We start from the raw sequence: 25,788 nt of genomic DNA, 5'->3' as shown, positions 1-25,788 counted from the left end.
GTTCAGTTTTACACAAACTAGTTCAAAGTTCAGTTGACAAATTTTAAAATGAACTAGTTCAGTTCATAGTTCTAAATTCACAGTTCCAAAAATGAACTAGTTCATAGTTTTTATTTTTTTCATTCTGTTGCTTTGAGCTGTTCCCCTCAGAATACTGTCATGTCTCCATTGCCCCCCCCCCCAGTCAGTCCTCACTAGTAGCAGCCCAGTAGGTGGACAGTGAAGTCCTCGTATCGTTACTACAGGTGGACAGTGAAGTCTCGTATCGTTACTACAGGTGGACAGTGAAGTCTCGTATCGTTACTACAGGTGGACAGTGAAGTCCTCGTATCGTTACTACAGGTGGACAGTGAAGTCCTCGTATCGTTACTACAGGTGGACAGTGAAGTCCTCGTATCGTTACTACAAGTGGACAGTGAACACCTCGTGCCTACAGGTGGCGCCGTGGTGCGTTCACATACTGCTGTGAACGGCCAACAGAGGAGCTGCAGGTGAGGATGAAGATGAGGATGAGGAGGATTGCTGTTGCTAAGAAACTCGACTCTCCACGTGAAAAAGCTTCAATGCCGCGCAGAGCGGCGTCCTCCCACGCTGGGCTCGGATTGGCTGTCCCCACGGCGACCTTGAGCACAGAAAGAGACGCGGAGGCGGGCGAGCATTTCAGTTCTTTTTTTTTATTTGAATGGAGTGAAACATGTAGAGAAATGAAAGGTCCCACGGGACCTGAACGCCACAACAAGTCGCTTCTGTTTCAGATTACAGGGTTTCAAACCATCTGTACATTCGGTGAGATACGTCAAGGGAGACTCCACCCGGGCCGCAGACGGCCAGAACAAACCCACCCGGGCTGGAGGGAGCCGCAGGCGGCCAGAACAAACCCACCCACTGGGTTATTCCACTTTATCTGGGTCCAGACATGAAGCTCGAGGTTGTTCAGGTTAAACTCACATGACCACAGCTTTTTATTTATATTTTAAAGTTTTATTTTAAGCTTCTTATGGTAAATTTGGTCAATTCCTTGTGAAGAACCCAGAAAAAGCAAATATTAATGACATTTTCTCTTTATTTTAACTTTTTTCTTAATATTTATACATTTAATAAAAAGTCTTTAAATGATTTTAGATGTTGATCTTTAACATATGAACAATATATTTCTTTCACAATAAGTTTATAATTGAGATTATTTTGATTGAAAAGTGATATTTCAAAAAAACATAAGAAATTTTATGATAAAAAGACATTTTTTTAAGGATATAAATGTTTTTTTGACACTTCAGATTTGACTGTAATAAAGTGGAATAAGCCTTTAACGCCCTCCTCCTCACCCCGTCTCCCCTGTTCACTCCCCCTCCCCCCCTCTCGATTTAAACCTCGGCTTACATGTAAAAAAAAAAGAAAAAAGGAAACAGTTCAAATGAAGACGATCATAAAAACATCGACACTCGTTCAGCAGAATTACACTGATATTGGCAGGGTGTGTGTGTGTGTGTGTGTGTGTGTGTGTGTGTGTGTGTGTGTGTGTGTGTGTGTGTGTGTGTGTGTGTGTGTGTGTGTGTGTGTGTGTGTGTGTGTGTGTGTCTGCAGCGGTGGAGCGGATCGGGACTCGAACCGGGGCTCCTGTGGAGAGTGGGCGGGGTGGATGCTTGAGATTTAACCTGTTCAGTCTTTAAACCCGGAGATTCAAACATGAGCCAATAAATTAAGCAGGAGGAGGAGGGAGGAGCAGAGGGGAGGAGCAGAGGGAGGAGCAGAGAGGAGGAGCAGAGGGGAGGAGCAGAGGGGGGGAGCAGAGGGGAGGAGCAGAGGGGAGGAGCAGAGGGGAGGAGCAGAGGGGGGGAGCAGAGGGGAGGAGCAGAGGGGAGGAGCAGAGGGGAGGAGCAGAGGGGAGGAGCAGAGGAGGAGGCGAGGAGCAGAGAGAGGAGCAGAGGGGAGGAGCAGAGAGAGGAGCAGAGGGGGGGAGCAGAGAGAGGAGCAGAGGGGAGGAGCAGAGGGGAGGAGCAGAGAGAGGAGCAGAGGGGAGGAGCAGAGGGGAGGAGCAGAGTGGAGGAGGAGAGGAGGAGGAGAGGAGGAGGCGAGGAGCAGAGAGAGGAGCAGAGGGGGGGAGCAGAGAGGAGCAGCAGAGGAGAGGAGGAGGCGAGGAGCTCTCAGGCCTGAGCATTGGTGCCGTTCTTGTCCGGCGGCAGGTTGTTGAGCGGCGGTGGCGGCGCAGCGGCGACATCGTGCTGCGTGCTGTCGCGGCGCGGCGGCATCCGCTCGTTGATGCGGTCGAGTCCACGCGCCTCCTCGAAGCTCTGGATCTTGTGCTGCGGTTTGAATCCTTGGATGGCTGCAAGGAGACAGAGGAGGAAGAGGAGGACGAGACAGAGGAGCAGGAGGAAGAGGTGGAGGAGGAGGAGACAGAGGAGCAGGAGGAAGAGGAGGAGGAGGAGGAGACAGAGGAGCAGGAGGAAGATGAGGAGACAGAGGAGCAGGAGGAAGAGGAGGACGAGACAGAGGAGCAGGAGGAAGAGGTGGAGGAGGAGGAGACAGAGGAGCAGGAGGAAGAGGTGGAGGAGGAGGAGACAGAGGAGCAGGAGGAAGAGGTGGAGGAGGAGACAGAGGAGCAGGAGGAAGAGGAGGAGGAGGAGGAGACAGAGGAGCAGGAGGAAGAGGAGGAAGACATTATACATTAAATGTAAAATACAATTTTGTTCATTAGTTTTATAAAGTCTTAAGGATATGTTGATGAATAAACTACAAATCATATAAAAACATTTTTATAAAAACACTAAAATATAATTTATTCTGGTTTTATTATGTGAAAATACAGAAACACATTTTTTCTATTTTTTATAAACATTTTAATGTTTCATTCAGAATATTTATGATCAAAAGTTATAGTTCAATAAAGAGCTTCGTCACACACACACACACACACACACACACACACACACACACACACACACACACACACACACACACACACACACACACACACACACACACACACACACACACACACACACACACACACACACACACACACACACACACACACACACACACACACACACACACAAAACTTACTTGCAGCAGGACAAAGACGGCATGAAAACAAAGAGACTCGTTAAAGAAACTTTTTAGTTTCAACTTACAAACTTTTAGTGAGTTAAAGAGAGAGGGGGAGCGAGAGAGAGAGTGAAAGAGTGAAAAAGAGAGTGAGAGCAAAAAAGAGCGAGAGTGAAAAAGAGAGTGAGAGCAAAAGAGAGAGCGAAAAAGAGAGTGAGAGAGCAAAAAAGAGAGTGAGAGAGCAAAAAAGAGCGAGAGAGTGAAAAAGAGAGAGAGATAGCGAAAAAGAGCAAGAGAGAGCGAGGGAGCGAAAAAGAGAGCGAGAGAGAGTGAGAGAGCGAAAAAGAGTGAGAGCAAAAAAGAGTGTGAGAGAGAGAGAGCGAGGGAGCAAAAAAGAGCGAGAGAGAACGAGGGAGCAAAAAAGAGAGAGCGAGGGTGCGAGAGCAAAAAAGAGAGCGAGAGAGCAAAAAAGAGAGCGAGAGAGAAGGAGGGAGCGAAAAAGAGAGCGAGGGAGCGAAAAAGAGAGAGGGAGAGCGCGAGAGAGAGCAAGGGAGCGAAAAAGAGAGAGCGAGGGATCGAAAGAGAGCGAGGGAGTGAAAAAGAGAGCGAGAGAGAGCAAGGGAGCGAAAAAGAGAGAGCGAGGGATCAAAAGAGAGTGAGGGAGCGAAAAAAAGCGAGAGAGAGCAAGAGAGAGCAAGGGAGCGAAAAAGAGAGCGAGAGAGAGTGAGATAGCGAAAAAGAGAGAGCAAAAAAGAGTGTGAGAGAGAGAGAGAGAGCGAGGGAGCAAAAAAGAGCGAGAGAGAACGAGGGTGCGAAAAAGAGAGAGGGAGAGAGCGAGAGCAAAAAAGAGCGAGGGAGCGAAAAAGAGAGCGAGAGAGAACGAGGGAGCGAAAAAGAGAGAGCGAGGGAGCGAAAAAGAGAGAGGGAGAGAGAGCGAGGGAGCAAAAAAGAGCACGAGAGAGAGCAAGGGAGCGAAAAAGAGAGAGCGAGGGATCAAAAGAGTGAGGGAGCGAAAAAGAGAGCGAGAGAGCAAGGGAGCGAAAAAGAGAGCGAGAGAGTGAGAGAGCGAAAAAGAGTGAGAGCAAAAAAGAGTGTGAGAGAGAGAGAGAGAGAGCGAGGGAGCAAAAAAGAGAGCGAGAGAGAACGAGGGAGCAAAAAAGAGAGAGCGAGGGTGCGAAAAAGAGAGAGGGAGAGAGAGCGAGAGCAAAAAAGAGAGCGAGGGAGCGAAAAAGAGAGCGAGAGAGAACGAGGGAGCGAAAAAGAGAGAGCGAGGGAGCGAAAAAGAGAGGGAGAGAGAGCGAGGGAGAAAAAAAGAGCACGAGAGAGAGCAAGGGAGCGAAAAAGAGAGAGCGAGGGATCGAAAGAGAGCGAGGGAGTGAAAAAGAGAGAGCGAGAGAGAGCAAGGGAGCGAAAAAGAGAGAGCAAGGGATCAAAAGAGAGTGAGGTAGCGAAAAAGAGAGCGAGAGAGAGCAAGGGAGCGAAAAAGAGAGCAAGAGAGTGAGAGAGCGAAAAAGAGTGAGAGCAAAAAAGAGTGTGAGAGAGAGAGCGAGGGAGCAAAAAAGAGAGCGAAAGAGAACGAGGGAGCAAAAAAGAGAGAGCGAGGGTGCGAAAAAGAGAGAGGGAGAGAGAGCGAGAGCAAAAAAGAGAGCGAGGGAGCGAAAAAGAGAGCGAGAGAGCGAAAAAGAGAGAGGGAGAGAGAGCGAGGGAGCAAAAAAGAGCACGAGAGAGCGCGAGAGAGAGCAAGGGAGCGAAAAAGAGAGAGCGAGGGATCGAAAGAGAGCGAGGGAGTGAAAAAGAGAGAGCGAGAGAGAGCAAGGGAGCGCAACAGAGAGCGAAGGATCAAAAGAGAGTGAGGGAGCGAAAAAGAGAGAGCGAGAGAGAGCAAGAGAGAGCAAGGGAGCGAAAAAGAGAGAGCGAGGGAGCGAGAGAGAGAGCGAGAGGGGCAGTGCAAAGCCAAGCAACACAGAGGGTGGGAGTGATGGGAGAGGAGGGGGGTAGGGAGAGAGACAGGAGGAGACAGGGCGAGAAGGGGGGGAGACAGGTAGAGGAGGGGGACAGGGAGAGACAGGGAGAGATAGACGGGGGAGACGGGGAGAGGAGGGGGACAGGGAGAGACAGGGAGAGATAGACGGGGGAGACGGGGAGAGATAGATGGGGGAGACGGGGAGAGGAGGGGGACAGGGAGAGATAGACGGGGGAGACGGGGAGAGATAAGACGGGGGAGACAGGTAGAGGAGGGGGACAGGGAGAGACAGGGAGAGATAGATGGGGGAGACGGGGAGAGGAGGGGGACAGGGAGAGATAGACGGGAGAGACGGGGAGAGATAGACGGGGGAGACGGGGAGAGATAGACGGGGGAGACGGGGAGAGGCGGGGGAGACGGTTGCATACCTCGTGCCTCTTCTGCCTCTACGGTGGCTGTGTAAGCGTGAGTAGAAGTGCCATGCCCAAAACCAGAGAGAGAGAGTGGGAGGGGTTAAACATCACAGCAACCGCTCCTCTGTCAGTCACAGCACAAGCCCCGCCCACTATCCTGCAACTGCCACACTTCTGACCCAAACCCCACCCACCCCTCCACACACAGACACATATACAGCCTTCATCATCATCATCGCCTGTCTGATTCTTCATGTTGATTTGCTGTGTGTGTGTGTGTGTGTGTTAGCCTCAGGCTGTGAGTTCAGGCGGTATTAGCATTAGCATCATTAGCTCAGCTGTGTTTCACTCACCGCTCTGCAGAGTTCTCCGTCCTCCGGCCAAAACTCCCAGAGGAAGAGTTCCTGTCGGGGTGAGACCCTTCAGCTGAAGGACGCTCTCATTCTCCTCCCTGAACACACACACACACACACACACACACACACACACACACACACACACACACACACACACACACACACACACACACACACACACACACACACACACACACACACACACACACACACACACACACACACACACACACACACACACACACACACACACACACACACACACACACACACACACACACACACACACGTTAAATCAGAGAACAGGAAGTAAACTGTTTGGTTTCCTCCCGTCTTATTTGATGAACCTTTGATTCGGATCCAGTTCTGATTCTGTTTGTCGTGACAGAACGTAAACCGTCCGCTTCACTGCTCACTATCACAGATTACACGTCTGAAGCTCCACGGTTCTTTACATATCCAATGTTCTCCATTTCAGGAGAAATGATTGTGACACACTTCCCCCGGAGTAAAGGAGGACACGTGTAAATCCAGAATAAGTCATTAGCCTGGTAGAAAGTGGAGCAAACGAGTCCCTAACTCAGAGTCGTCTCTCCACTAACCTCCTTTCTTCACAGACCGGCCTCACTGCCTCCGCTTCAACGACTGAAACATCTACGACGATGATCAGCTCCTCACACATCCTGTTATTCCATATTTGACCTCCAGGCAGTGCTACTGCAACACTGAGGAGCTACTCCAGGTCGAAACGTCGCTTTTTACTTCACCAAATATCAGAATTCTGCTAAATCTGACGAAATGGAAGCGGCCCGAGTACAAAGCTCTGTGGAACGCCACAGGTCCTACATTTAGGATCCTGCTGTTAGCGGGTTGAAGTTAACAGCGCCCGGGCCGCGTCACACCAACCTGAGGACGGAGAAGACTCGAGCCATCTTCCCAATCGCCCGGATCTTGTTTCTGATCACCTCCTTCCTGACGGCCGGAGCGCCACCTGTTGACCGACACACACACACACACACACACACACACACACACACACACACACACACACACACACACACACACACACACACACACACACACACACACACACACACACACACACACACACACACACACACACACACACACACACACACACACACACACACACACACACACACACACACACAGAGGTGGATGAATGGATGATTGACAGGTGGATGTTTGGTGCATGACATGATGAGACGACCTCTGACCTTCACCGGTGTCGTCTCCCTCAGACATGAGCTCGTCATCGGAGCAGATGTTCAACACGTTGACCAGCATCTCCGTCACTGAAAACAAATAAACAAACAAACAAAAGCAGGTTAGGTGTCAGTCGACCAACAGGGGCCACTCTCCTCTCAGGGGGCTTTTCCACCGGAAAGAACCAAGTTCTAGTTCTGGTCCAGGACCAGACTCGGCACTAGTTCTTGGTCTTTCCACCTCCAAAGCCCCGGCCTATCAGGGGCTAAACTGCTGCTACGCTGGCCCCACTTCATTGCTGGACCAGAGCGGCGCTACACTGGGGCCAGACGTGTCATCAGCTGGGGGCGGAGTTATCTCTGGAGTTATCTCTGGAGGTATCTCTGGAGTTACCTCTGGAGGTATCTCTGGAGGTATCTCTGGAGGTATCTCTGGAGGTACCTCTGGAGGTACCTCTGGAGGTACCTCTGGAGGTACCTCTGGAGGTATCTCTGGAAGTACCTCTGGAAGTATCTCTGGAGGTACCTCTGCCTAAAAGGAGGAAGCGAGGCTGTACCTGCTTTCTGAAAACTCCAGCAAACACGGAGCTCCAGAGTGGTTATAGAGAAATTTTTTTTTAAAATAAGCGTGGGAACGAAATAATAAGTCGTTCCCTGAAGTTAATAATACGAGGGAACGGGATTATTTAATCCCCGTTCGCGGAGCCGCGGCTCTCGAGATGCTGCAGAGCTCCACCTGTCAGTCCGCTACGTCAGATAGAATTTAGAAGCAGTTTTCCATTGTGGTTTATTTTTCAATTTTCATGGTGACATTATTATAACTAACGTCACGTCCAGGTCTTGTTTCACCTTCTGACCGCCGGCTGAGGACCTGCAGCCACTGAGCAAGGCAGTGTGAGGCTGCAGGGGGCGCTCCGCTCCGCTATGAGACGCTCCAATATTATTTTATAACCACAGAACTTCTTTATAATAAATACTTTGGTTCATCAGCAACTAAAAAACAAACTACAAACTACTGTAAATGAAAGCTTGGATTTTAATCAGTGTTTACCTAGGTTACCATGGAAACGGCTGTAGAGCAGCGTTCTATCATTCTACACCTCCGTTCTATCATTCTATCATTCTACACCTCCATTCTATCATTCTACACCTTCATTCTATCATTCTACACCTCCAGTCTATCATTCTATCATTCTACACCTCCATTCTATCATTCTACACCTTCATTCTCATTCTACACCTCCATTCTATCATTCTACACCTTCATTCTATCATTCTACACCTTCATTCTATCATTCTACACCTCCATTCTATCATTCTACACCTCCATTCTATCATTCTATCATTCTACACCTTCATTCTATCATTCTACACCTTCATTCTATCATTCTACACCTCCATTCCTCCATGTTGAAGCTTTTGATTCAGACACGTCCAGAAATAAAGTGAAAGGAGCAGAAAGTCACTATGGAATGTTGGAATGGTGAAAAATAAGACCCAAACTCAAACAAGCGTTATTTGTTCCCCTCTATGTCCACTCTGGGGCTCTGGACTAAAACAAGACGGACGTGAACAAACACCAATAGAGACAAAGAGACGTAATGTCTTCTGGCTCTTTGGTTCATCAGAGGTTCAGGTCAGACTAGATGGAGCGACCCGGACTAAACCTCTGGTACAGTCCGTCTCCTGGTTCCTGGACGAGGCTGTCAGAGCGGAATTGGTGAAATCAGTGACGTATCACGTTTTGGAGTGTCACAGTGACGTAGCTCTACTGGCTCCGCTAACGGTGGAAAAAGAACCGGTTCTTTGGCGGAGCTCATTTAAGAACCGACCCTGAACTAGAACCTGGTTCTTGTTGGTGGAAAAGCTCTACCAGAGTGTGAATGTTTGAATGAATAGACCTTATGAACATGTGATTCTGACAGAGTCTCACGGCCTCGCATAGTTAGAATCAAGTAACTGAAGAGGACCTAAAGCAGAGCCCAGAGGAGCTCTACACCGGGCCGGTCCCCAGAGCAGAGCCCAGAGGAGCTCCACACCGGGCCGGTCCCCAGAGCAGAGCCCAGAGGAGCTCCACACCGGGCCGGTCCCCAGAGCAGAGCCCAGAGGAGCTCCACACTGGGCCAGCTCACTTTCTCTCTGCACAGAGGAGCTCTGTTTTCTAGCTCCACGATTGAGATGACTTTTTCCTTCTTCTTAAACAAGGGACATGTGGAGTCTACTTTTTTTTTAAATAACCACTGACTTCTGGAGAAGAAGAAGAGATTATTTTATAAAAAATCTGTGCTCTCCTGCTGCTGCTCCAACCAGGAGCTGTTATAACACACACACCACCTGTTGATCCTTCAGAGAGTGTTTCATTGTGTCGGAACAAAACCGGCCGGTCACATTTACGGAGAGACAGAGAGAGACAGAGAGAGACAGACACAGAGACAGACACAGAGAGAGAGACAGACACAGAGAGAGAGAGAGCAAGAGAGAGACAGACACAGACACAGAGACAGAGAGACAGGTCACCTTTCTCTCCGACGAAGGGCAGCGACCAGGTGAAGACGTCCATGAAGTTGGGCAGCCAGTACGGATGAGGAGAGCAGTTAAACTGTCGGATGTTCATCACGTTGTTCTCGTACTTCAGCACCGCAGCTGAGACACACACACACACACACTTACTTCACTGTGTGTGGAGGTGTGCAGCCTCCTCGTTGTCATGGTTACCACCTCCTACCTTTGTTGTTGTAGACATCCAGGTAGTTTGGAGCGGAGAAGATTGTGATTAAAGACGGAAAGCCTGTGGTCTGACTCTTCCTGTACATTCGATACCTGCAACACACACACACACACACACACACACACACACACACACACACACACACACACACACACACACACACACACACACACACACACACACACACACACACACACACACACACACACACACACACACACACACACACACACACACACACGATGAAATAATTGACTTTAGTTGATTTTCTTTCCCAGTTTGTAAAAATCCACTGTCGATGTTTTAACTCTTCTGTTGGATTACTGGTCAGTCACTTTGGGACGTTTTGAAGCGACGCTCTGACTCACCCGGCGTCTTGAGCTTCATGCGCTCGTATTACAGACAACAAGTTATTGTTCATCAGGAAGTCACACACTGCCGGGTAACTGCAAGAGAGAGAGAGAGAGAGAGAGAGAGAGAGAGAGAGACAGACAGACAGACAGACAGAGAGAGAGACACACAGACACACACGCGTTAACTCTGTTTCCATGACGATAAGAACTGCTGTTTGAACTTGAAAATCTAAATGTAATGAAATGAGGAATGAATGAGAGTCGAAACTGTGGTGAGCAGAGAGTGAGCTGTGGTGAGCATGGCGGCTCAGGCTGGAGGTCTGAGGCCTCAGAGTGTCATCTCACTTCGGGTTAAGTCCAGCAGCATCAGCTCAGTGAGACCAGATGGTTCAGTGAAGCAGCAGACGGCTGCAATTACAGCGACACTCAGACACCGAGAAGCTTTCAGCTCCTAACGGCTGACAGAGGCCAGAATACAGGCCAGACACAGCACAGTGTGTGTGTGTGTGTGTGTGTGTGTGTGTGTGTGTGTGTGTGTGTGTGTGTGTGTGTGTGTGTGTGTGTGTGTGTGTGTGTGTGTGTGTGTGTGTGTGTGTGTGTGTGTGTGTGTGTGTGTGTGTGTGTGTGTGTGTGTGTGTGTGTGTGTGTGTGTGTGTGTGTGTGTGTGTGTGTGTGTGTGTGTGTGTGTGTGTGTGTGTGTGTGTGTGTGTGTGTGTGTGTGTGTGTGTGTGGCCAGGGTGGATTTAAACAGCCTTCATTTATCCATAGATAAGCCACTGTTTGTAAAAGCTTTAATCAGCTCAGATTAAGAGGAATGTTTTGTCTTTTTTCTCCACAGCAGCACAAACATCAGCAGGAACAGTTACCACGCGCTAGTGACATCAGCAGGAACAGGAACAGTTACTACGCGCTAGTGACATCAGCAGGAACAGGAACAGTTACTACGCGCTAGTGACATCAGCAGGAACAGGAACAGTTACTACGCGCTAGTGACATCAGCAGGAACAGTTACAACGTGTTAGTGACATCGGCATTAACAGGAATCATTACTACACGTCACTGTGACATCGACATCAGCATTAGCAGGAAGACTCGCACCAACCAGAAGTGTGAGTACGATCTGAAATAATGGCGTTAACATTAGCAACATGAACAACAAGTTCATAGTAGCTGGAAGAGCAGAAGCATTAACAGAGCCTGCATTAGCACAAACGATATTAGCGATAGCAGTGATGGCATTAGCAATGCTACTGCTCGTGTTAAGACTTGAATGTGTAGCGGTTTGATGTCTGACAGAACAGTGACTAACGTACAAGAAAAAGCTGCAGCAGCATTAGCAACAGAAGAAGCTTTAGCTTTAGCGTCAGCATTAGCATGTTCCCACCTGTAGAAGTAGGAGCAGCCTCTCACACTGTTGTGGCAGAAGTGTTCCTGCGTCTTCTCAGAGCCGTAGTCTTCGCCCGGGTCTGACCACAGCAGGTCGCACATGGGCCCGAAGGCCGGCGGCTCCTTGAAGCGGTCCAGCTGCACAACAACAACAACATCAACAGCTCAAACAGACACAAACACACTGGAGCATCAGTCGTCTGGTTTCACAGCCTGTTAGCTTTGCTGACATATGAAATATAACAACACTTTTGTTATTCACACTTAACAAAAAGAGGACCAAGGATCGCACCCTGAGGAACTCCAGAAGGCTCCCGACTGCCGTTTGCCTCAGTTTATCACTCAAATATTACAAAATAAATGACAACAATTAATAGAAAACCCTCATGAATAGTCATTACTCATCGGGAACAGACGACCCGGGGGTAAAAATGGGGGGTGGGGGTGGGGGCAGATATCAGGGGGCCGCCGATATGGAAAGACTCACTTTGCGGATGTCGTCCAGACAGGTGACCTCGGGACTCAGACCTCCATGAACGCAGAGGAATTGCTGGTTGAGCAGAGCAGCCAAAGGAAGGCAATCGAAGGCCTCCATACAGGCATCGTATACACACTCCGAGTACTTTATCTTACCTGCAACACACAGATGAGTGAGCACTGGAATCGAGCAGAAGTGTGTGATCACACTGTGTGTGTGTGTGTGTGTGTGTCTTACACTCCTGTTTGAAGGTGAAGTACTCTGTGAGATGTCGGCACTCGTGGTTTCCTCTGAGCAGGAACAGGGTGTTTGGGTGGTTGATCTTCAAAGCCCACAGGTACAGTACACACTGCACAACACACCAAGGAGAGGGTTAATTTGTGTGTGTGTGTGTGTGTGTGTGTGTGTGTTTCAAATACGATCCAGGTCCTTCAGACTGAGCTCTCCTGAAGAGAACGTCTGGCTTCAAATCCACAGACACAAAACTACAAGAACGAGAAGCTACCGAACCACAGAGATGTTTCTAAACACGGTCCTTCGACAAGTTCCTTACAGCCTGAACCCAGGGAATGGAAAGCTCATAAAAATAAAAAAGGGGATTTTTCTCCCCGAGACTCTGTTCTTAACCAATAAATCCATTTGAGCTGAGGTGCTGCCTGATAGACTTCACTCTGGAAACACAACCTTCGCTTTAGTAAAGGTATTCCCCTGAGTTTGTCCTGAAGGCAGTGTTAATAGCCTCAAAGACTGATGACTTGAAAGCTGCCTGTTTCCTTTGAACAAGCCTCTAAACATGTTACAGATCAGAACAAATCAGGAACTAAAACCTCACAGTGGTTAAGAAAGTGAGCTTTATTCCCCGATATTGTCCTTCAAGCTCTGTTACAATGAAGCTACTTGTTGGCGGAGGTGGAAGTGAACGAAACCTTACAGTCTAATCTCAGGGAAATAAGCTTCACGATGAATCGCGACGACACTTAGTAGAAAAGGTCGAGTCAAAATTCACATAAACCATGCAAATGTAAAACGGGTAAATTTCCCTCCTGGGGGGTGTCTCTCAGGCAGGTCAGCAGACCGTTAGGCTCAGAGGAGAAAGAGGAGAAGCAGGAGGAGGACAATGAGGAGCTGACTGGAATCAAACCCTTCATCAGTGGAGAAACAAAAGATCATTTCTACCTGAGTTCTGTCTTTCAGGCAAAACTACAGCAGGCTCCTGGCCTGTGAGGCGGAGTTCAGGTCTGAGAGGACTCGTGTGAACACTGCAGAGTACTGCAGAGAACTACCTCTGTCTGTGTGTGTGTGTAGTCACTCCTCCTCCTCAGTGTCTGTGCGCTCTACTTCACCACCTGTCCACCACCAACCATCTGAGTGCACCACACTGAGCAGCAGGACGACAACAGCATGGGCTCCCGGCGTTACCCACAATGCACTGCAGCGTGGGTGTGCAATACACACACACACAGGTCAGATTAATTATGTTCAGCAACAACACACAGAACTGGTACAGAGACAAACTGAGCTCTCTTTAAACACACAGGTGTGTGTGTGTGTGTGTGTGTGTGTGTGTGTGTGTGTGTGTGTGTGTGTGTGTGTGTGTGTGTGTGTGTGTGTGTGTGTGTGTGTGTGTGTGTGTGTGTGTGTGTGTGTGTGTGTGTGTCTCACCTCAATGCTGAAGTAGCCTCGGTCCACATAGTCTCCCAGGAAGAGGTAACGGGTACTGCTGGGGGACCCGCCCACCTCAAACAGCTTCATCAGGTCAAAGAACTGCCCGTGGACGTCTCCACACACTGGACACACACACACACACACACACACACACTTTCATCAGTTTCCTCCCGGACCTACTGGTCCAGGTCCAGGTCTGGTCCCTACCTGTGATGGGGGCCTCCACCTCCAGCATGCATTTCTCCTGGCGCAGGATGGCGGCGCCCTCGTTGATGATGCGCAGCGCCGCCTCCTCCTCCAGGCGGCCCTCCTTCACCAGGTGGGCCTTCAGCAGCTCCACACTGGGCCGGCCGTCCACGTACAGGTTTGTGACGCTGAGCCGGGTCCCGGGGGGGTATGGCACCGCTGTCAACACACACACACACGTGAGAGTGTGAAACACACACACACACGTGAGAGTGTGAAACACACACACACACCTGCCATGTTCTATGTGCATCGTTTGCTAATTTAGTCCAGTCTTTTTCCCAGAGACGCGTAGAAAGGAGAGGACCACACACACACACACACACACACACACACACACACACACACACACACACACACACACACACACACACACACACACACACACACACACACACACACACACACACACACACACACACACACACACACACACACACACACACACACACACACACACACACACACACACACCCCCCCCCCCCCCCCCTCTCTGCTGGTCTACTTTCACTCGGAAACCAAATCAGGTCACACACACTCAGCCAATCAGAGCGCAGCGCCTGAACTGGTTCACGGGAAGGAAGAAACCAGTGACCAGGATCAGACGGGAGAACATCAGTGGAGAACCCAGAGAGAGGAGGTGCAGATCGGGAGGGGCAGGAGGAGCAGCAGCTATAAACCAGTTAGAAAATCTAACGATGACCAGGACAAAAACTTTCACATTCTGCACAAGTTCTTCAGAACAAATCTGAATATCAACCTAAAGATAATTAAAGGTTTAGATCAAATATAAATCAGAAGAAACCAAATTCAAAAACCTGTTGAAACCAGGATAACTAACGGTTAGAAACCAGTTCAGAGAAAGAACCTGCCCACAGGTGTTTCAACTGGTTTTAAACTATTTTAGAATTAGTCTATACTCAGAATCACAAACTGTTATAAACTAATTAAAACTAGTTTAAAGCAAGAACAAGTCTGTCCTCTGATTGGTTAAGATAAGTTGTTTAAAACCGGTTCAAAATGAGATCAAAGCAAATTCAACCACCAGACTAAACCAGTAACAGCCAGTTACAAAACCAGTCTGACTGAGCTGCAGTATATTAGCAGTATTTTATTATTTGCAGTGTATTTGTAGCCGCTGTGCTTCAGCCTTATTATAAACTGAATATGAATCAGTGCTCGACCTTTTCTCTGCCTCTCACTCAAGAAACTCGTCCTTGGAAATCCAACGTGGCCTCGTCAAAACCTAATGAAGGGACCTGGATTGTCAAGGACCGGCTCCAGGACCGGCTCCAGGGCCGCGTGACGCCTTCGGAACAATTCCCTGGTTCAGTTTGTTTCTCTGAAATCCAACAGGAATCAAATCTACAACAATCTAGCGTCTCCAGAACCACGAGTCAACGTCCGGACAAACTCTCACTGTGACGTCTCAGAGGAAATCATCACTGAGGAGACCCGAGTTCAACCAGGAACATCTGGAAGCTCTGAACCACAAAACATCTGGAAACGCTGAACGTTAAAACATCTGGAAGCTCTGAACCACAAAACATCTGGAAACTCTGAACGTTAAAACATCTGGAAGCTCTGAACCACAAAACATCTGGAAGCTCTGAACGACAAAACATCTGGAAGCTCTGAACGACAAAACATCTGGAAGCTCTGAACATTAAAACATCTGGAAGCTCTGAACAACAAAACGTCTGGAAGCTCTGAACGACAAAACATCTGGAAGCTCTGAACATTAAAACATCTGGAAGCTCTGAACGTTAAAACAGAAACTTTTTCCAGTTTTATTGAAAGAGTTCAGCAAAACAATGGCACCTAAAATGTACTAAAAGCTTGAGTTTTAAAGGAACAAGACTTTAAATGTCAAGATTTAGAAATCCAACATAAGACATGTTTATGTAACAAAATATATGAAAACTTATTAAAAAATGTGAGAATCTTTAATGGGAAAGTTTTTAAACGACACAGAAGCTTTACTTTTTTTTTTTAAGGAAACTGATTTTTGAAGTCAAATTGGAGTTCTTATTTAATGCACCAACTTAAAGGGGACATATCATGCTAAATCCACTTTTTTAGCCCTTAAATGCATTTTGTTGTATATTTAGAGTGTTTAGAAGTACAGAAAAGTTCAAAGTAGTCTCTTCAGGTGCTCCGTTGATATCTTTATATTCTGTTTTGGTCATATTTTGCGATCGGTTTCGATTTTTCTATTCTCTATTACGTTTTTTGAACAATGATGTCACAGTATTCTCAGCGGAACTGCCAAATTAGGACATCGACATTTCAAGCAATCCGCCATTTTTGTTTCTCGCTGCGATTTTGTAGTCCAACCGAAGTTACGAGAGGATAAGTGGAAATGTTCGGTTGTTGGATGTAGTAACCCACAAGCTTCGTTACACCGTCTCCCAGCATCAGAACCTTTTCCAAGTGCCTGGTTGAGTTTTATTTTTCACAGAAATGTACCCACATCTGTGGGTAAGGTCATTTTTGTGTGCGCGAAGCACTTTAAGGACGACTGCTTCAGCAACCTCCGCCAGTATAAAGAAGGATTTGCCGAAAGACTTGGTCTGATTGAGCAGTCAGTTCCTTCTATCTATGGAGACGACGAACAGAGCACTTCGGTAAGCTGTATATAACGCTAAAAAGTGTGATGATAAGACGTCCCTGTCATTGTTTTGTTAGCATTAGCAGTTGCACCGTCTTCATATGTTAGCGCTGTGTGCTCGTTTTAGATTATAATGTAACTTCTGTGTTAAATAGTCGTTGTAATACAGGCAGTATTGTAGTAGTGGGCATGGATGGAGAAGTTAGTGTAAATATAGTAACACACCATTGCGTTACATCCATATGAAGACGTTGTTCTTCAGGTGCATCATCGTCATTTTCATCTGGCTCCGCCGGGTCTGACTCTGGCTCCAACATGTATGGCTGGATGGACAAATCTTCCCTTGTTGACATTTTGTAAATAATGTGTGAATATAAAGTTTCTGCGCCGCTAGATAATTGTATCTGTTCTATCAAACTACAAAGATGGCCGAACAGGGTGGAGTTGAACCGAATGTCACCTCTGCAACCTGGAGAGGAGGCGGGGTATGAAGAGACCGCCCCAAAACGAGTTGCTCTCAGAAGCACATCAGAAAAGGGGTAGAAAAGGGGCCTGTGGAGCTCTAATAATGAGGAATTCAGACCCAAGCATTGCAGTTCCGCTTTATATAGACCACAACTGTATGATTTATATGTAAAAAGGAAGGATTTAAAAGCATGATATGTCTCCTTTAAAGGAAACAGGCAAAGTTTATTTTAATGGCAAGCGGATTTATTTTTTTATCAACATAAAAATGTAACTGACTACAGGCCCAGAACGGAGCTCCACCGTGGGGCCCGACAGAACAGGCCCACGGCGGAGCTCCACCGTGGGGCCAGACAGAACAGGCCCACGGCAGAGCTCCACCGTGGGGCCCGACAGAACAGGCCCACGGCAGAGCTCCACCGTGGGGCCCGACAGATCATTGAGGACAGAATGGCTCCAGTCTGCAGGGTGGAGGATGAAGGATGGAGGATGGAGGATGGAGGAGTGTTTGCCCTCAAACAGATCTGTCAGCAGGGTTTAAAGCGAGTGGATTCAGGGCGGAAACAACAAACAGAGAGACGCTTCACAAAACCCATCGTCCTGAGAGCTCCGTCGTACTTCATCAAAGTAGGAGAAGCAGAATCCTACTTTATTAATCCCCAGAGGGAACAGAAAGGATATTTACACTACCGTTCAAAAGTTTGGGGTCACTTAGAAATGTCCTTATTTTTGAAAGAGAAGCAGTTTTTTTCAATGAAGATACTTTAAAGGAGACATATCATGCTTTTAAATCCTTCCTTTTTACATATAAATCATACAGTTGTGGTCTATATAAAGCGGAACTGCAATGCTTGGGTCTGAATTCCTCATTATTAGAGCTCCACAGGCCCCTTTTCTACCCCTTTTCTGATGTGCTTCTGAGAGCAACTCGTTTTGGGGCAGTCTCTTCAAATGCAAATGAGACACTTCATACCCCGCCTCCTCTCCAGGTTGCAGAGGTGACACTCGGTTCAACGTCACCCTGTTCGGCCATCTTTGTAGTTTGATAGAACAGATACAATTATCTAGCGGCGCAGAAACTTTATATTCACACATTATTTACAAAATGTCAACAAGGGAAGATTTGTCCATCCAGCCATACATGTTGGAGCCAGAGTCGGACCCGGCGGAGCGAGATGAAAATGACGATGATGCACCTGCAGAACAACGTCTTCATATGGATGTAACGCAATGGTGTGTTACTATATTTACACTAACTTCTCCATCCATGCCCACTACTACAATACTGCCTGTATTACAACGACTATTTAACACAGAAGTTACATTCTAATCTAAAACGAGCACACAGCGCTAACATATGAAGACGGTGCAACTGCTAATGCTAACAAAACAATGACAGGGACGTCTTATCATCACACTTTTTAGCGTTATATACAGCTTACCGAAGTGCTCTGTTCGTCGTCTCCATAGATAGAAGGAACTGACCGCTCAATCAGACCAAGTCTTTCGGCAAATCCTTCTTTATACTGGCGGAGGTTGCTGAAGCAGTCGTCCTTAAAGTGATTCGCGCACACAAAAATGACCTCACCCACAGATGTGGGTACATTTCTGTGAAAAATAAAACTCAACCAGGCACTTGGAAAAGGTTCTGATGCTGGGAGACGGTGTAACGAAGCTTGTGGGTTACTACATCCAACAACCGAACATTTCCACTTATCCTCTCGTAACTTCGGTTGGACTACAAAATCGCAGCGAGAAACAAAAATGGCGGATTGCTCGAAATGTCGATGTCCTAATTTGGCAGTTCCGCTGAGAATACTGTGACGTCATTGTTCAAAAAACGTAATAGAGAATAGAAAAATCGAAACCGATCGCAAAATATGACCAAAACAGAATATAAAGATATCAACGGAGCACCTGAAGAGACTACTTTGAACTTTTCTGTACTTCTAAACACTCTAAATATACAACAACATGCATTTAAGGGCTAAAAAAGTGGATTTAGCAAGATATGTCCCCTTTAAAGTATTCAGAAATACACTCTGTACATTGTTAATGTAGTAAATAACTATTCTAACTGCAAATGTGTGGTTGTTGGTTCAATACCTACAGAGGTGTATAGAGGCCTGTCCCTCCAGTGTTCTAATGCTCCAATGTGTTGCTCGTTGTGTCCGAAGGCTGATGGATGATTATAAAACCCTTGAGCAATCATGTCAGCACAGCTGAAAACAGTTTAGCTGCTGAGAGAAGCTATAGAACTGAGCTTCCTCTGAGCAGCTGGAGGATCTGGAGCATCACATGTGTGGGTGGAGTCAGGCTGTGGTGTGTCCTAGTCCCTCCAGAGAACAGCACAAACAGGCTCTAACCAGAGTAGGAAGAGAAGTGGGAGCAGGAAGAGAAGTACATTAGAGTCTCTAGTTAGAGAAATAGACGCCTCACAGGTCCTCAACTGGCAGCTTCATTAAATAGTACCGGCTAAACGCCAGAGTCAACCTCTCCAGTGAAGAGGCCACTCCGGGATGCCGGCCTTCAGGGCAGAGTGGCAAAGAAAAAGCCAAATCTGAGACTGGATAATAAAAGAAAAGATTAATCTGGACAAAGAACAGAGACATTGGACAGAGGAGGACTGGACAGAAGTGTTATGGACGGACGAAAGGGAGTTTGGATCACACAGAAGAACATTAGTGAGACGCAGAACAACTGAAAAGATGCTGGAAGAGTGTCTGACACCACCTGTCAAGCAAGGTGGGGTAAGGTGATGGTGTGGGGTTGCTGTGGTGCTGGTAAGGTGGGGTAAGGTGATGGTGTGGGGTTGCTGTGGTGCTGGTAAGGTGGGGTAAGGTGATGGTGTGGGGTTGCTGTGGTGCTGGTAAGGTGGGGTAAGGTGATAGTGTGGGGTTGCTGTGGTGCTGGTAAGGTGATGGTGTGGGGTTGCTGTGGTGCTGGTAAGGTGGGGTAAGGTGATGGTGTGGGGTTGCTGTGGTGCTGGTAAGGTGGGGTAAGGTGATGGTGTGGGGTTGCTGTGGTGCTGGTAAGGTGGGGTAAGGTGATGGTGTGGGGTTGCTGTGGTGCTGGTAAGGTGGGGTAAGGTGATGGTGTGGGGTTGCTGTGGTGCTGGTAAGGTGGGGTAAGGTGATGGTGTGGGGTTACTGTGGTGCTGGTAAGGTGGGAGGTTTGTTCAGGGGAAAAGGATTTTGAATAAGGAAGGCTATCCCTCCATGTTCCAGCGCCATGCCGTCCCCTGAGGACAGCGCTTGGTTGGAGCCAGTTTCATCCTCCAGCAGGACAATGAGCCAGAGCACCTCCAGAGGGTGGAGGAGTATTTAGAGGAGAAGCAGGCAGCTGGTATTCTATCTGTAACGGAGTGGCCAGCACCGTCACCACATCTAAACCCCATTGAGCTGCTGTGGGAGCAGCTTGACCGTATGGGACGCAGGAAGTGTCCGTCCAGCCAGTCCAACTTGTGGGAGGAGCTTCTAGAGGTGTCGGGTGACATTCCTCCAGATTACCTCAACAAATTAACAGCTGGAAGGCCAAAGTACTGCAATACTGGGATTACTGCAGATGGAGGATTCTTTGACCAAAGCAAAGTTTGAAAGAAAAAATTATTATTTCATATAAATATGATTATTTCTAACCTTGTCAGTGTCTGGACGATAGTTTCTATTTATTTTACAACTAGTGTGTAAATAAAAGTGTGACTTTTCATGGAAAACACAAAATTGTCTGGGAGACCCCAAACTTTTGAACGGTAGTGCACACACACACACACACACACACACACACACACACACACACACACACACACACACACACACACACACACACACACACACACACACACACACACACACACACACACACACACACACACACACACACACACACACACACACAGGGATAGATCTTCATTGTTTTCCACTAGTCGAGCGGACTAGTGAGACATGGGTTGCACTAGTCCTGCACCCAGTGAAATATATTTGGTTAAAAACAGTTTCTTGTTATATTAAAATCATGATCATAGAAATAACAATAGATTTTTTTATAAAATGCTACATTTTGTGTTGCAGGTACATCATCTTATAGTTTTCTTCCCTCATGGTGGCAACAAACCAGAAAACCAGCTCAGAATGTGGTCAGCCCGGCCCGGAGAGCCTCTTCACTGCAATATATTCATTATTCAACGTCTCCACGGCTTCACTTTAAGGATTTTGACAACTTTTTACTTGCCCACAGTTTAATAGAAATCTATAAGCTTGGGTAAAGTATGAATTCCACCATTAAATCCATTGTAATATGTTTGTTATTGTTATTTGAATAAACTTGAGGTTATTTGACTCTAATTAAAAATGACCAGACAAACATAACAGGATTTCATAAATTATTTTTTTACAGTTGAACTTCTTTCCATGAGAGTATCCATGCAGATTCTAACATAGTACTGAAATATTTAGCCTATCAGAGTTCATTTACATATTTAATTCATTTACACATTAACAGTCATTTCAATTACCTTAGAATAGTTGAATACAACTCTATTATATACAAGTACTGCATTAATGATTTAAAGGGAAGAAGTAAATTCTTGTGCATACTAGAGAATTATTGACTAGTTTTAGACTAAATACATTGTAGTATCATAATTAACTGATAGTATTCAGTGACTAGAGTACACCAATAAAAAGACACAAACTGATGTATGACAGAGTGCAGTACTGTAGAACACAAACTGACAAAGTGTGGATCCAGTTTGTCACTGAAATATTTTGAAAACAAGTATTGAAGTACAATTCATGAACATTGAAATGTTCTTATTCCAGGAGTCTGATGGAGGGACAGCTTCAGGAACTTGCTCATCTGCACTGCAGTAGGGAAGCACCGAGCCACCGACAGCTCGACCAACACAAATGATTGGGACTATTTTCAGAGAGTTTAGCGTGGAGTAGGACGCAGCTTCACGGAGGTGTGAATCGTCTCCTCCAGCGGAAGAGCTGCTGTTCATTGTTTTGATGTCAGTTCTGTTCTCCTCAGCGAGCTGGAGTTTTAAAATGGTGGCGTCCGGCGGCAGAGCGGCGCCTCGCTGTACAACGGCTTTGCTAACATCCACGTTGCTGTGTTGCTTTGCTACCATTCACGTTGCTGCGTTGCTTTGCTACCATCCACGTTGCTAACATCCACGTTGCTGCGTTGCTTTGCTACCATTCACGTTGCTAACATCCACGTTGCTGCATTGCTTTGCTACCATTCACGTTGCTGCGTTGCTTTGCTAACATCCACGTTGCTAACATCCACGTTGCTGCGTTGCTTTGCTACCATCCCCGTTGCTGCGTTGCTTTGCTAACATCCACGTTGCTAACATCCACGTTGCTGCGTTGCTTTGCTACCATTCACGTTGCTGCGTTGCTTTGCTACCATCCACGTTGCTAACATCCACGTTGCTGCGTTGCTTTGCTACCATTCACGTTGCTAACATCCACGTTGCTGCATTGCTTTGCTACCATTCACGTTGCTGCGTTGCTTTGCTACCATCCACGTTGCTGCGTTGCTTTGCTAACATCCACGTTGCTAACATCCACGTTGCTGCGTTGCTTTGCTACCATTCACGTTGCTGCGTTGCTTTGCTACCATTCACGTTGCTGTGTTGCTTTGCTACCATTCACGTTGCTGTGTTGCTTTGCTACATCCACGTTGCTAACATCCACATTGCTGCGTTGCTTTGCTACCATTCACGTTGCTGCGTTGCTTTGCTACCATCCACGTTGCTAACATCCACGTTGCTGCGTTGCTTTGCTACCATTCACGTTGCTGCGTTGCTTTGCTAACATCCACGTTGCTAACATCCACGTTGCTGCGTTGTTTTGCTACCATTCACGTTGCTGCGTTGCTTTGATACCATTCACGTTGCTGCGTTGCTTTGCTACCATCCACGTTGCTAACATCCACGTTGCTGCGTTGCTTTGCTACCATCCACGTTGCTGCGTTGCTTTGATACCATTCACGTTGCTGTGTTGCTTTGCTACCTTTCACGTTGCTGCGTTGCTTTGCTACCATCCACGTTGCTAACATCCATGTTGCTGCGTTGCTTTGCTACCATTCACATTGCTGTGTTGCTTTGCTACCATTCACGTTGCTGTGTTGCTTTGATACCATTCACGTTGCTGCGTTGCTTTGCTAACATCCACGTTGCAGCGTTGCTTTGCTAACACCCACGTTGCTGTGTTGCTTTGCTAACATCCACGTTGCTGTGTTGCTTTGTGGTGTTTTGAGTGTAAAATCTGTCCAATCAGCAACATGTTGCCATGAAAAGTTGGATAGCACAGTGCTACTTCCCTAGCCTGCTCGCTGGCTGCAAACTGTGGACTGGATTTCCTGACTCATTCCTCCTGGTCTCATTGAGACCCGCCTCCCTTCAGGAAATCCAGTCCACAGTTTGCAGCCAGCGAGCAGAGCAGCAGCAGGGAAACACTGGGGATCATTTCAGCACCATGAAGCAGACCAGGATCATGGATCAGACCAGGATCATGGATCAGACCAGGATCATGAAGCAGACCAGGATCATGGATCAGACCAGGATCATGAAGCAGACCAGGATCATGAAGCAGACCAGGATCATGGATCAGAAATCTCTGCAGGTTGGAGCGGAAATTTCTAAATTTGCACGAGACCCACAGACTGGCCAACTGAAATGTGTAGTCGTCCATAGAAATATGTACTGGTCTCAGACTGGCAGACTGACGTTAAGATCGACCCCTGGACAATGATGTAGTTCTCATGTTGGTCCACTAGTTGGTGCTGTTGTTAGATTTAGTACTGAAAGCGATTCATGTTAGCATGTTTACATGTTTTAACTAAATAAAAGTTAATTTCTGGAAACTACTTTCCAGAACTTTGCTGAGATATTGTGAAAAAAAAGAGTAAGGTTTTAAATATGAGACACGGAGAGTTCCTCGGGGTACAATTTTGGGCCTACTTTTACTGTATTGACATAATTTTAGTACTATCTCATTATTTGGGAAATTAACAAGTTTTCCATAAATTCAGCTAGCCGCTTTTAATAATCTATGATATGTTGCGACAGCTCCACCTGCAGATCAAATGTACTCAACACACAGAATATATTAAAACAAAGGGTTTTTTGGGCGATTATAACAAATTGTTTTTGTATGAGACGCCAGTTAGGTAGAGAAGAGTTAATCTGTTTGACAGTGGAACAAGAGTCCAGTGTCGGCGGCGGGACTCGAACCAGGGACCTTCAGGTCGGAGGTTTAGTACGAAGATGTGGACATCTGGTGCTTTTCTCTCAGTCACCCCGATATGAAGCCTGTTTCCCCCATAAAGAGCTCTCCTCCGGGGACATAGGGCGGCCCTGCGCAGCTCCGTCAGCCCACATCTGGCTCTCCGGAGCAGGGAGCCGCGTCATGAGCTGCCGCTGCCGGCTTCGGGCTGGGCGGTGGGGTAGAGCCCCGTAGGAGCCTCCAGCTGCGGGCTTGGTGGGGGGGGAAAGCCCCGGTAGGAGCCTCCAGCTGCGGGCTGGGAAGGGAGAAAAGCCCCTGTCAGAGCCTCCAGCAGCGGGCTGGGCTGGGGGAAAAGCCCCGGTAGGAGCTTCCAGCTGCGGGCTGGGCTGGGGGAAAAGCCCCGGTAGGAGCTTCCAGCTGCGGGCTGGGCTGGGGGAAAAGCCCCGGTAGGAGCTTCCAGCTGCGGGCTGGGCTGGGGGAAAAGCCCCGGTAGGAGCTTCCAGCTGCGGGCTGGGCTGGGGGAAAAGCCCCGGTAGGAGCTTCCAGCTGCGGGCTGGGCTGGGGGAAAAGCCCCGGTAGGAGCTTCCAGCTGCGGGCTGGGCTGGGGGAAAAGCCCCGGTAGGAGCTTCCAGCTGCGGGCTGCAGCAGCCTCGTTAGCGCTGACCGCTGCCCAGGTACGTTCCACCGGGGGAAACGTACCGGAGGAGGAAAGCAGAGGAGAGCCACCTACCTTTAATGGGTCGCTCTATGGTGGACAGTTTGGTTGGCTCCTTGACCGACATCCTCGCTGCAGCAGGCCGAAGAAACGAGCCGGAATCCGAAGAACAACCGGACAGATTCCGGGTTAGCCGAGTGAGCTAGCCGAGGGCAGCTAGCCGCGTTAGCCGGAGGAGCGGCAGGGAGCGGCGGGGCGGTGCAGCGGAGTGGGGCGGCGGCGGGGCGACACGGCACGGCTCTCCGCGGGCAGGGCAACGAGCTGAGCCGGGCTGGAGGCAGACCTGCCGGGCGGAGGGGTGAGGGACGGAGGGAGGGAGGGGGTTCGGACCGGGCTCCGCGGCGGCTGCTGCGGCTGCAGTACTGCCGAGCCGCTGTCACCGCGAGGCGGCCGGAGGTCCAGGAAGCGGCCCGGGCGGCGCCGATCTCTGGCTTCAGCTGCGGCGAGCGGCGCGGCGGGTCATAGCCGACTTTATCCCTTTATTCTCAGACGAGGTGCATCAGTTCCAGGCCGCTGCGCTCCAACTTTCCCTTTTTTCCCCGTCTTGGTCCGATGTGTCGTCCAGACCTCTGTCGGATTACAATAATCCGCCGCAAACGGATTTCCTACAACATGGCTCGACGCGGGGGGTTGTGGGTAATGTAGTATTAACGTGAGATTAACGCGCGGACCGTGCTCACGGGTCACAACTAAACTACACAAACACGCACACAAAACAACTACATGCACGAGTTGACTGAAAAGACCCCCCCAAAGACACAAAAATCCACCGGAAACAGAAAAATTGCAGACTATAAATGCACGAAAAGAAGCATAAATCACAAAAACTACCATTTCACCACTAAAGCAACTCCCAAAACAGAAAAACCCATACAAATGTGTGGACAGGAAATAATGTCA

General features: G+C 48.0%; 1 protein-coding gene across 1 annotated transcript; it reads right to left on the bottom strand.

Moving 5' to 3' along the window:
• Positions 1–1,889: 1,889 nt before the first annotated feature.
• ppp3ccb (protein phosphatase 3, catalytic subunit, gamma isozyme, b) lies at positions 1,890–25,491 on the bottom strand. Its single transcript, XM_080477011.1, has 14 exons — positions 24,904–25,491; positions 13,824–14,021; positions 13,614–13,738; positions 12,189–12,300; positions 11,961–12,106; positions 11,472–11,611; positions 10,103–10,180; positions 9,732–9,826; positions 9,524–9,649; positions 7,019–7,096; positions 6,687–6,771; positions 5,778–5,875; positions 5,440–5,466; positions 1,890–2,326 (listed from the first exon to the last, which is right to left on the bottom strand). The coding sequence occupies exons 1-14, from the start codon at positions 24,953–24,955 to the stop codon at positions 2,145–2,147; spliced, it is 1,542 nt and encodes a 513-aa protein (XP_080333137.1). The 5' UTR covers positions 24,956–25,491; the 3' UTR covers positions 1,890–2,144.
• Between the last annotated feature and the right edge of the window lie 297 nt (positions 25,492–25,788).

This window comes from Lipophrys pholis, assembly GCF_963383615.2.
Source record: "Lipophrys pholis genome assembly, chromosome: 12".
NCBI lineage: Eukaryota > Metazoa > Chordata > Actinopteri > Blenniiformes > Blenniidae > Lipophrys > Lipophrys pholis.
Note: the sequence above shows the minus strand (reverse complement) of the source record. Positions and strands in the feature narration are given on the sequence as shown.